Below are 13,143 nucleotides of genomic sequence, written 5' to 3' on the forward strand. Positions count from 1 at the left end.
AATTGCTGGGTTTGGCAGAAGATTAAGTATAAAGGCAATACTACGTGTTGGGCACAGGGCCATGTCGTGCTTTCCATAATCACATTTAATCCTCCCAATAACCCTGGAAGAAGACGTATTTGTGTCTATTTTACAAGACAGAAGACAGGCAGTTAGAAATTGGACCTATCCATGGCCAAACAACTATTAAATGGGAGCGTCAGCATTCAAACCTGGGACTAATGAACCACATATTATTTTATTTTATTTTTTTTTTATATTTATTTTTGGCTGTGTTGGGTCTTCGTTTCTGTGCGAGGGCTTTCTCTAGTTGCGGCAAGCGGGGGCCACTCTTCATCACGGTGCACGGGCCTCTCACTATCGCGGCCTCTCTTGTTGCGGAGCACAGGCTCCAGATGTGCAGGCTCAGTAGTTGTGGCTCACGGGCTTAGTTGCTCCGCGGCATGTGAGATCTTCCCAGACCAGGGCTCGAACCCGTGTCCCCTGAATTGGCAGGCAGATTCTCAACCACTGCGCCACCAGGGAAGCCCCTACACATATTATTTTTGATGTTGCTCCCAGGACACTGGGAGCATAGAGGTGACAGTGAAGCATAGAGAAAGATCGAGAAAGAAAGATGAACAATTTTATCTTTTCTAATTAAGTTGGTGAAAGAGAAATTCAATTTATGATGCATGTAAGTATCAGGTTTGGGGAGGGGGAGGTTTAATGAGATTTTTTAAAAAATCTGTGCATATATATAGTTCTGTGCTGTCCAACAGCAATAAAGAGCGAGACACGTCTGTAATTTTGTGTTTTCTGGTAGCCACATTAAAAGAGTAAAAAGAAACAGGTGAAATTAATTTTAATATATTTTATTTAACTCTATTATTATTTATACGACTCAATATATTATCATAGTATCACTCCAACATGAAATCAATATCAAATTTTTGAGATATTTCACATTTGGGGGGCACTAAGTCTTTAGAATCCAGTGTATATTTTACACTTAAAGGACATTTCAGTTTGGACCAGCCACACGTCAAGTGCTCAAAGCTGCACGTGGCTAGTGGTTCCCATATGAGACAGTACAGATACCGAGAGTGCTGGATCCGTACTGAGACCCATGAAACGTGATGCACGTCTCAGGGGGAAAATAACAAGGGACAAAAAGGGGACTCTTAGAAATACCCATGGAAAGTTGGCCTGAGGAAGGCTCGCCAAATGAGACACTATCAGAGGCCTTTAATACTGCCAAGCATCGAAACGATTGAAGTGGCAAATGATTTGAGAGGGAGGAACTGAATATACAGAGTCCCTCACTGTCTATCTTATACCACTGCCAATACACCAAGTGACACCAGTGAGCTTCACAAAAGCCAAAACCCTGGTGGGCCTTAGTCAGGGGGAAGAGACCCACCCAGCTGCAATGAGCACGAGAAAACCTACCATTTACGTCACATGCAAATAGTGTAATGACTAACTTCCCTCCTGTATCACAGTCTAATAATCAGACTGAAGCAAAAGGCCACCAGATCAGACCAGTGCATTCTGCTATCGTCGAAACTTGCTTTTTGACTCATGTTTGTTTGGTGACTTGCCCCCTAGAATTAAGTGTTCATCTGAAGAGGCACAGTGATTTTCTATTGTCGATGTTGGTATTAGAAGGTTAGAAGGAATGGAAATAGACTTTTTTTTAAAAAAAGAACCTCCTTATATAATGATACTCTTAAGAAATATAACCATCATGTAACAGTTTTGTAGCATCCAATAACAATGCATTTAGGGAGGGTGGAGACTCAGTAATACTAACAACTGACTGATATGATCATTTCATTTTAAAATATACATTTTTTTTTAATTTTTATTTTTTTGGCCATGCTGCACAGCTTGCAGGATCTTAGTTCCCTGACCAGGGATAGAACCCATGCCCCCTGCAGTGGGAGCATGGAGCCCTAACCATTGGGCCGCCAGGGAATTCCCAATATACAGGTGTTTTGGGTAACTGAATTTATAACATCTACTTTTTAAAAATCATTTCATGTCTATTGTAGAAATTAATCTGGAAATTAAGAGGGAAAATATTTCATCTTTTTTCAACCTTCACATTCCTTCAAAAAATATCAGTGAAGTGAGACTAACAAAAACCAAAAAAGCAGTCTTTGTGCAGTTATGACAGTGATTTGTATGTCAGTGCTCTCTTCTTAGGCTGTAAGTTACCTGATACCTGTCATATTGTAGGAGGTTCTCAGAAATGCAATGAGTGCTTTTCTGAAGCCCAAGTGCTGTGTTTCCATTCCATTTGAGCAGAAACAAGCAGAGAAACACCCTTTCTCCTGACATTAGCCCACGTGAGCTCATGCCTCTTCCTCTACCCACCAGCAGAGTGGCCCGAAGATAAATTCCCTAATAGGATCTGCCTCAGCCCCCAGATCTAGGTGGAGCCAGGAGGGGTGTCCTGGGGCGCAAAGTAAATTGTTTCCTTGGAAACTCCTTTAGAAACGGTTGGGTGGCGGGACTTCCCTAGTGGCATAGCGGTTAAGACTCCACGTTCCCAGTGCAGGGGGCCCAGGTTCGATCCCTGGTCAGGGAACTAGATCCCACATGCGTGCCACCACTAAGAGTTCATATGCCGCAACTAACAGTTCATATGACGCAACTAAGGAGCCCACCTGCCGCAACTAAGGAGCCCACCTGCCTCAGCTAAGACCCAGCCCAACCAACCAAATAAATAAAATTTTAAAAAAAGAAAAAGAAATGGGTGAGTGGGGTGTGGGAGGGGAGTTTTCATCAGCGTGGTGTACATGCCCATTTATAAACCACTCTCCCCCTTCATACCCTTTTCCTATTTGCTTATCTGCCTTGAGCGTTCATAACTTCCACTGCCCTTCATTTTTTTTTCAGACAAGGCTATCTTTCTGGACTTCTGCCAACTGTTCTAAATATACTGCCCTACTGATAAGAGTCTCTCATTTTTTTTTTCTCCAGTTCACAAGTTGGGCCAACTATAAAATTCTAAGACTTGATAAGAAAGTGTGTTTTAGAAGAAGAGGACAGAAGAAAGGTCAGGGGTAGAAATCATCATCCTTTGTTTACTACGCTGAGAAATGTGAAGCTCTCAGAGGAGTGAAATATCACAGAACTCCATTCTCAGTGACACTTTCACACGTACTTGGCTAAGCTCTGGATCAAACCCTGACTCGTAGGAGATTTACGGTCATGTCCCAGAGCCGCCTCCATAACAGGTGGCCCACATGACGCTTTCATGTCCTACCCCCGGCCCTGGCGAGGCTGCACTGCTAAGCTGGTCAAAGGAAAAACAGTTAGATCATCAAATACATGCACTTTGGAGCGTGACTTTGCGGCTTTTCGGATTACCTTGATTCAGGGTATTTGGTGAGGGTGGCCAGGCTGCTGGTGTACATGTGGCCGCCCACGTCGATGTGGACGGGTGCGTTGGATTTTGTGAGCTGTGCTGGAGTAGGAATGCCTTGGTTGTTCAGTGGAGATGCAGGAGATCTAGTGATCAGAGGTCTTGACATATTGGGCCGACTGTCCTATAGAGAGATAAGCAAGTTTAGACATGTCTTCTTTTGTGGAGAGAAAGGAAACCCATACATCCTACAGAAGAAGCCAGTGACTAGTGTTGATATTCGTTTGGCAATAAAATCTGGAAGATCAGCAAGCTCTCGCTTTTGTTGTAATGAATATCAAAAAGCCCCCCAAATCTGTAACAAAGAAAAGGAAAACTTCCCATGCTCAGAATCAAGGAGCTGAGCTAATGTTCATCTCACATCATCCCACACACTGTGATGGCTTATTTTACTAATGAATTCTCACATTTAACAACTGGTTAATGGCAATGTGGAGAACCTACTATTCATTCCAAATGAAAAGATAACACTTAAAACAGTCCACTCTAAATAAAATACATATGCTTTATCCTTCTCTTGGAAAACGTCCTTATTGCTGTGGGCTCGGGACAAATTCAGACCTTTGGCACTTGGGGTCTGCAGAATGTTTTCTTCAATTTCTATCTTCCAAATCAGGAAGAAGAGGACATGACTGGTCTAGCCACCAGCTCACATACTCAAAGCAACCTTGCAAATAGGCACCAGAGGGGCTTCCCTTCCCTGGTGGCGCAGTGGCTGAGAATCTGCCTGCCAATGCAGGGGACATGGGTTCGAGCCCTGGTCTGGGAAGATCCCACATGCCGCGGAGCAACTAAGCCCATGTGCCACAACTACTGAGCCTGCGCGTCTGGAGCCTGTGCTCCGCAACAAGAGAGGCCGCGATAGTGAGAGGCCCGCGCACTGCGATGAAGAGTGGCCCCCACTCGCCGCAACTAGAGAAAGCCCTCGCACAGAAACGAAGACCTGACACAGCCAAAAAATAAATAAATTAATTTTTAAAAAAGTGAAATTCTTTAAAAAAAAAAAAAAAAAGGCACCAGAAGTTCTTCAGTCAACAGATGAAAAAAAAAAAAAAATCAACCCACACTCTACCCATCTGGTTCCTGCCTCTCTCCCTATAAGACTACGGAGCTGGGGACACTTTGAAAAGAACGTCCCCTCCAGTGATTAAGCATGAGCTTGGGAGCCACGAGCAAGCCGCTCTTCTGCATGCTGGGCTCCTGGAAGAGATCAAGTTCCCAAGGCTGGGCTGAGGCAGATGTCCGTGTACAATGTGCTGCCCCACAGGCAAAGGTACCACGGGAGCAAACGGAGCATCACGTGACGGCAGCGAGAGCGTGCTAAAGAAACTGTACTCTTGAGAAAATAAAATATGACATCCTTTCCATGGATACAATATAAATATTTCAAACACTATTCAGACATGGTTGATTGCTTTTAAATTAGAGCCCAAACCACAGACAAGTCAAGTCAGGTCTCTGGCACTCAGTGAAGGGGGTCAAATATTTAGAATCTACGATTGAGGAATAAGCTAAAATAGCACTTATGTCTGAATTCTGCGAGGCGAACGCCACAAGGATACTTGCAGATTTATAATTTAGCCAGAGATTGTTTGCAAACATGCAAACAATGTGTGGTAGCGCCAGTGATAAGGCATAACAAAGGGATTTTGAGAAATGCCTTTGATGGAGATTACAAACGGGAAGTCATCTAGTTTTTGTGCATAAAGCCCAGCATGATGAAATATAAATTTGCAAAACATTCTAGATTTTATGATCCGATACAGCTTTAGGAGTTACCTGGGGCACAACTGTTACACTAGTTAGCATTAACCACATGTCCAGGCAAGACTGGGAACGCACGTGCTTTCTGAAACTCCGCATCTACTGTGAACGGGGTGGTGATTGGGCCTTTACACAAAATGTTGACCATCTGTGTGGTGCTTTTCTCCAGGCTGAATTAAACAGAGCTCAGGAACAGTCATAGAAAAAAGAGCTAATGTTTTATTTCTTAAATTGGGTGGTGGGTTTGTGGATGTTCCCTGTGTTATTCTTTATACATTCCTGTATATTTTTAACAATGCAAAATAGATATTAAAAAACACAAGGGATGTTTGTAACACAGAGAGAAAAGTGAAAGAGGTACTGGATAAGGGAAAAAACTAAAAAACAAGGACACAGTTGGTAGGAAATATAAAACAGTTAAGGCTGGGAAATATTCAAAGTAGCATTTTAAAATTTGGGTGTCAGAAAATGCATGTTTCCTTTAAAAATACAATCATATAACCTCGACTTTTAAGAGCTCCGCACTACCTGACTTCCTTTTAGAAAATGATTTCTTGGCTAAAGACACACACACACACACACACACACACACACACACACACACACACATCCCCGTCTCGGTTACAATTCAGTCCATCGCAGCACCGCATCATCTGTAATAGTTTTTCAGTTGGACACATTCTATATCCTGCCTCTGGGTGCTCGGGCGAAAATGAACAGTTTTGCAGGGTTAATACTGTAGTTAGACTGTGACCTCACTCAGCACAGCTCTAATTCTGTGAGGTCTACGGAGAAGGAGGAAAAAGTGAAAGCATAACTGATCGGTTGAAGGATTCCAGATTTCTCAGAATATATACCATGTACGCTGAAAATCGTGTATGTATAGATATTGCTAAATTTAAAATTAAACCAGTGTTTTCTCAGTTGGGGGGTGAGGGGTAGTGGGGGGATTAACCCTTAAGGGCAAGGAGGGAGTTTCCTAATGGCTTGGCTCAGGCAGACTAGTAAGACTTTTTTTTTTAAATTGAAGGATAGTTGATTTACAATGTTGTGCTAGTTTCAGGTGTACAGCAAAGTGATTCAGTTATTTATATATATACACATACACACACACTTTTTCAGATTCTTTTCCCTTATAGGTTATTACAAACTATAAAGTATAGTTCCCTGTGCTATACAGTAGGTCCTTGTTGGTTCTAGTAAGACTTGACGTGTTATAATTGGTCCTTGGTGAGCCTTCCTACCTCTTCTCCGAGGCTCTCTCTTCCCATCCTGGGAGCTTTCTGTGTTCCATATTTGTCCCGTTAGTTAGATCATTTCTAAGGCATTAACTGCTATTAGCTAATGGAGTTAAGGGTTTCCACTCAGTATTTTCTGCACTGATGCAGGCTGAAAGAATGCATAGGCTGGGGTGGGGGAGCATATTTGGGCCGGGTGGTCTTGGCGCTTGTAGGAGACCCTCGGATCTATTGCATCAACTCCGGATGCTTCAGTGACACAACTCTGGCCACCTCCTTCCCCTCACCAGTGACCGGAACTGACACCTTCTCTTTTTTATCTATAGATGCTGAGGTCCCGGATGGGATGCCTGAGCCTACAGAAGCCACTTCCCTACCAGCCTAAGGAGGAAGCCAATGCCCAGGATGGCTGATCTGGGTCCTCCCTGGCACTGCTGAGACACCCAATCAACCATCTCTGAGCCTCCAATCTCTCGATTTCCTGATACTTGGAAAAATAAGTTCATCTTTAAAGCTGGTCTGAGTTGGGATTTCTGCTACCGATCCTGATTCCTACCCTTCCTGGATACAGCCGCCTCCCCAAGAGGTCATGCGGCTTGGCGAGACTTGGCCTGTGAGGCCAAGAACAGCTGCCTGCTGCCAGATGCAGCAGAATTTTCTATCATATTATCACCATTCTTCAACTACACTTGCCCATTTTTAATTGCTCGCCCAGCACCATCTCAGTTTGTATATGTCTTTTAGCCTCTCACTTCTGATGAGACGGAAACCATGAACTTTAACCAGAGAGAGGGCAAGCGTCTTGGATGTGCCATCATCACTGCCGGAGAAACAGCTCAGAGCACCGAGGTGTATCCGGAAGGGTGGCCAGACAGAAATGTGTTTCTGATAATCCCCCTTCTGGAACTCCTCATCCAGGTGGTGGGCTGGGGGAAGGAACCCCACTGTAACATTAAGTTACTTGGCTATTGCCCCTTCCTTGTGCAGCCCACTGTTCCTTCCCTCCACAGTCCCAGGCAGTGTCCCCAGGGATGGACATACACCAGCGAACAGGACAGGCTGCTCCCTCTTCAGTGGGAGAGAGAAGCCAGGAAACAGGCAGGGGAAGGCCAGCAGCTTACTGTGGTAGCTTAACTGCAGGGATACATAACCCGGTCTTGGGGGCTGGGAGGTGGGACGTGGAAGGCTCCCTGGAGACAGTCTAAGCTGAGATCTCATGGATGAGAAGTCAACTCACAGTGGGATGCAGGAAGGAGAGCACACGGTACATTCTAGAAATTAAAACTTCAGTACACTGTGAGAATTCTTCCACTTGTTTTCTTCCCAAGTATGGAGGGAAAGTGCAGGAAACAGAAGCTTGTAAGACGATGGTCTGAGGACCACAGAATTAAATGGTAACTTACAATGAAAACATAAGTAAACCCACCGTAACATCCTTATGAAGGGAAAAGGGGAAGAGGAAGAGGAGGGAAGCTCATAGCCAGCTTTCTAAACAGCGCTGTCCAACAGAACTTTCTGCAAGAACGGAAACAATGTTGCATATCTGCACCATTTAGTAGGGTGGCCACGAACCCCATGTGGCTATTTGAGCCCCTGAAGTGGCGCTAAGGCGACTGAGGAACTAAATCTGTAATTTTAATTTATTTTAATCAATTTAAATTTTAAGGTAGGTAGGCCAAGTGTGGCTCGTGGCTGTCATATGGGACAGCAGAGTAAACCTTGCTTGAATTTTTCTTAATCTCTGGACGCCCAAATCATGGTAAACTTGAACTTATCACTCAGGGAGAAGCAGGGACATTTTAAAGTGAGTACAAATGGTCTGTGACTGCCGCCCACCCAACACATGCATTTCCCTCTCCCCTTCTAACAGTATTTCTCCCTTTTTTTTTTACTGATTTTATGAAAATAAAAGAGATTAGTAACCACACAGTGGGGCTACTGCATACACATCTCTGGATCTCAGAGAGCCAGCGCTGAGACGTAAAAGCACATCCCGAACGACTCCCTTCCCCCGAGGTGACAGACAGCAAAAGGAATCTGTGATGACAAAGCTTAGAACACTGGCCACCTTTTCTGGGGGTCGGGGGGTAGCTGGCTAGGAGGGGATAAGAACAAGCCTTCTGGAGAGCTAGAAAAGTCCTGAATCTTAATCCGGGAGGTTAAACAGTTGTATACGTATGTATGTCTAAGATTTATTCATTGAACTCTTTTTTTTTTTTGATGTGGACCATTTTTAAAGTCTTTATTGACTTTGTTACAATATTGCTTCTATTTTATGTTTTTGGTTTTTTGGCCAGGAGGCATGTGGGATCTTAGCTTCCTGACCAGGGATCGAACGCGTAACCCCTGCATTGGAAGGCGAAGTCTTAACCACTGGACCACCAGGGAAGTCCCCTATTCACTTGACTCTTACATTATACTTAAAAAGAAAATAAACCAAAAATAATCTCGGAAGAAACTCCTCCAATCAAAACACTTTCCTGTTCAGATACTCATTTAAATTTCTGTGAAATACAGTCTTCTTTTAAAAGCCAAAAAGACGTCTATTATTCCCTCTCGTAGGATTCACCAAATCTGACTCTAATACCCTGACATGAAACAGCACCTGAAATTCTATTTCTAATTCTTCTTTCCCTCATTTCTATCCTGTAGATATTTTCCAGGCATGTTGATCAGTTTATCTTTAAAATTTCCATTTCCCAGCTGCTTTCAGTCTGCGGCTTCCTTGTAGCTTAATCATCTATCTCACCTATCCAACAGAGCGGCAATGATTTTGGGGGAGGATAGTCCTTCAAGGGATTTGACTTCAGGCATCTTTCAAAAGAAGCTAATGAAAACTTTGCCTCCTAAATCTAACCTTGCTGTGTGCTGTTCAAACAGGAGCCCCAGGGGCACCGCCTAGAACAAATGAGCTAAAGTTTAAACTGAAAGTTTTAATGACTTTATTTGTTAAGAATGTATGCCCCTGTCTCATGTCACGTTTCACTATCTGGTAGGACTATATTACCTCTATCACTGGGAAAAGAAACAGGTTTCTTAGGGATACTTCCAGAAAAGCATGGCTACGGTAAAATATTTATCTATATTATTTGATATTATAATTCATAACATTCAGTAGAGCAGCGAAGGAATCCAACACAAATCATAACTTTTCCACATATTTCAGCCTGGGTTTAAAATACACGTCTTTATATCACACACACTCTCACACGCATACTCAAGTAGCTTCTAAATTATATGGAATGCATGGAGAATGGAGTGTTCTGATTGATTCTGTTTTCTGATAGTTGGCCAACCATTTAGGCCATGAGCCTGTAATCAAAGTGTCTTAGACCAGGATCCTGATTCCTAGGATGGAAATCTGTGGTTACCTTGGGAGGGTTAGTTTAGAGCTGACACAATCCTGTTGGACTCACAGTGAAGGTTTTTTAGAGAGAAACATCCCTTCACCGACCATAGTTACTCAAACGGGTGGTAAGACTCTCAACCATAAAGCCAACATATTTTGTAAGGGCCCTCATTGTTTCTTCATTCAAGTAGTATTGATTGGGCTCCTACTATGTGTCAAACTTTATGGTCTCTTCTGACTTTAAATAGCAGAATGACCCTGGAGAGAGAGAGAGAGAAAAAAAATCTTTTCTTATAATTTCATATAGGTTTAAAAAAAAAACAACCAAGCCCTAGCATTATTTCAAAAGACTGTTTCTGTCAATCTCTGAAGTCAGCAGAGAATTAGGCTGAGAAGTCTTCTGAACATCCAAATTTGATATCAAATCTTCCATTCACTTTATTCACAGGAACTCCCTTCAAACTCATAGAACCTGCTTACTCTTAATTCAGAGACGTATAACAAGTGTGGTCATTGGTTTTCTAGCCTATACAAGAATCATCCAAAATTAAGTCATCCCCAGATCAAACCCCAGACTAGCTTAGATTGGGAAGTACATAATATATTGAAGAAAATTTTCTGCCCAAATATGATAAAGAAAAACTTTTTTTAAAGGTAAGACAACTTTCGAAACTTTATATAGCTGGGAAAAAAATCACCTACACAGAACACCTCAAGTGTACAGGAGAAAGAGCCCTGGTTTTTGAAATCTGAAGACCTGGTTTGAGTTCAGGTTCAGCCTTTGTGTCATCTTGGAGAAGTTACCAAACCTATGCAACTCTAGTTTCCTCATCTATAAGACAGGATGAATCTTCCCACCCCACAGAGAGATAAAGCTGGCAGTGGGTGAGATGTTTGTGAAGGCATACAATACAGTGCATGGCATAGAGAAAGACAAAGGAAGTTTCTTTCCTTCTGCACGTGAAAAATGAAATTTAATACACCAGTACACCCGATGTACAGAGAAGATGTCTATGGATCCAGTGAGAAGTATAGAGACGTTTTAAAGCAGTTGAGGAGGTAAGACCCATGGGTGAGAAAGACAGCGTTTTACACTGATAAAGTACTACATAGTGGGATATAGATAAATAAAAACAAAATAGGACAGAGCATAACAACATGTGAGTTACGTGCTTTGGACAAAGCCTATAAAAGGAAGTAGAGAATGAGATCATCACGGTAGGTTCATAAATGAAATGGCACTTGAGCTGTATTAATATTTTTTTCAGATCAAATCTTAATTTCACAGATTAAAAAAAAAACGGAAATCAAAAATAGGAGACTTCAAAGTTGTTTCAAAATGACTAGCAACTGTGTTAAATTAATCTGCAATTACTTCCTAATCTGAAATAGCAAAATGTTACTCTTCTTGCCTTGGGCCAGGAGTAGGGGTTACTATTGTTTATCTATTTTAATGCACAATCTTTGCCAGATATGGAGTGAGTGCCCTCAATGTGCCTTTTTCCCCTCCAGTAATGAAATACATATCCAAGAAGTTCCTGTATTAGATTATCAAGCTGGGACCATGAAAAGAACAACTATTTGCCAAGATTTCTCTGCTTTTTTTTCCCAAAAGCAAAGTGAATTTGTAAAAAGAGAACACTTTGATAGAGTTTTGCTGTGTTTATTATAGCTGGATTAATTTTTAAATTAGATTTCTTGGATATTTTTAAATGTACTTAAAACATCACAGAGTATTTTAAAATAGACACTGTAGCTCAACTATGGATATTACTGGTTTTTAAAAATTAAAACATAGCATTAAAGCGAAAGCAGGCTCTGTCACAGTTCTATAGGGAAAGGCCATTTTTTTGCAAAAATATGTGTATGTACCATGAAAAAAATTGAAATTAAATGCACCAAAATATTAGTAGGGGGCAGGACTGGGTGATGATGTTACAGGCAAATTTTGTTTTTGTTTTTTTCTCTTGTGCTTTATGGTGTTGAACATTTATTACTTTCAAAATTAAAAAAAATATTATTTTAAAAAAGGAGAAAAACAGCACTATTTTGCTCAATCGAATCAATTAGTACATACTCTTGGCACACTGTTATATCTTACTTTCATAATCAGCATTTTTTGGACATTTTTAAATGAAGGACTGAATGAAGAAATACAGAAATGGAACAGAACTTAGGGGTAATGCTTTCTTTCCCTTTATTTTCTTGCCAGGGAGGAAATGTGCGGAACAGAAAATTAAATGGGCCTCAGGTCACGGTAAGCTCATATTTAGCTGACACAAGTCTATTTAGTTTGATCCTGAAAGAAAGGGGCAGGGGCCTATGATTTCTACACTCTTGGGAGCTATCTGGTCATCTGTCCCCTCCCCCAGGTCCTCTCCATTCCCAGATCTAAAACCCAGCAAGATGATAAAAGCTGCACACGCACACCTCCTGTGTTTCCAGAAGTCGGTTCTGCACCTGCTTTCTTGGAAGGAAGATGCAGATGGCAGCAAAGGTTGACGGTGAAACAGTACCTGACACTCAGAGAGGGCCTAGTCTGAAACCAGAAACCCCTGCACAATGTTAAGTATTATCACCATTTCACAGAGAAGGAAGTTGGCTCTGAGGTCAAGTGGCTTAGCCTATAATTACCTAGTAATGAAGTTACTGTGATATTTTACACGCTAGCCATTGTGTACCAGGATAAGGTTGCCACTCTCTACTACAAGGCGATCCATGCCCTGGTTTTCACAAGAGAAGGGAGAGATCTGTGTTGCCCCATCCACATTCTTCCACTCGGTCTGTTTTGGGATGAAGACAACTGGCTGGAGAGTTTGAAGGATGGATGGTAGTGGTCAGGCACAAGGCAGGAGCCAGCTGGTCTAGGAAGCAGACACCTTCCCCCCAGCCCCTGACTCTGTTTCCCCGGCACAGAGAATTGGCATTTCATTGATTGCTCTAACTGCTCGTCCTAGATGTTACCTACAGGACACATCTGCCTCTAAATAAACAATAAGCTTGACTTACTGTTTTCTTCGATGTGGCCATAAAAATTCCTTGTCCGGTAGAGTGTCAAAAGCTAAATGGGTGCCTTCTAACCTTAACTGAGTCCTTAGAAATCTCCTCTTAAGATGCCTATTTGCTTGACCTTTATGAGAAACACTTTTCTTTTTTTTTTTGGCCGTGCCTCATGGCATGCAGAACTTCCTTGACCAGGGATGGAGCCCGTGCCCTCTGCGTTAAAAGCGCGGAGTCTTAACCATTGGACCACCAGGGAAGCCCTGCTCGACCTTTATGCATTAAAAAATAAAAAAGATACACAAATTTGTAAGTATGCTGACTTACTCTCATTTACACACTAGGTGTGTTCAAAAAGTTCATTTGCTCACTTGTTC

The 13,143-nt window shown here is 42.2% G+C and overlaps 1 protein-coding gene across 5 annotated transcripts in view; it reads right to left on the minus strand.

The window, feature by feature from the left end:
• The window catches only part of KCTD1 (potassium channel tetramerization domain containing 1), a 182,401-nt gene that overhangs the window by 41,210 nt on the left and 128,048 nt on the right, over window positions 1-13,143 (minus strand). For all 5 annotated transcript variants that reach the window (XM_059895542.1, XM_059895540.1, XM_059895543.1 and 2 more), the window contains exon 2: window positions 3,361-3,539. In XM_059895542.1, coding sequence (XP_059751525.1) covers window positions 3,361-3,539 — 179 coding nt within the window. The remainder of the gene's footprint in view (window positions 1-3,360; window positions 3,540-13,143) is intronic.

Source organism: Balaenoptera ricei, chromosome 14 (genome assembly GCF_028023285.1).
Source record: "Balaenoptera ricei isolate mBalRic1 chromosome 14, mBalRic1.hap2, whole genome shotgun sequence".
Taxonomy (NCBI): domain Eukaryota; kingdom Metazoa; phylum Chordata; class Mammalia; order Artiodactyla; family Balaenopteridae; genus Balaenoptera; species Balaenoptera ricei.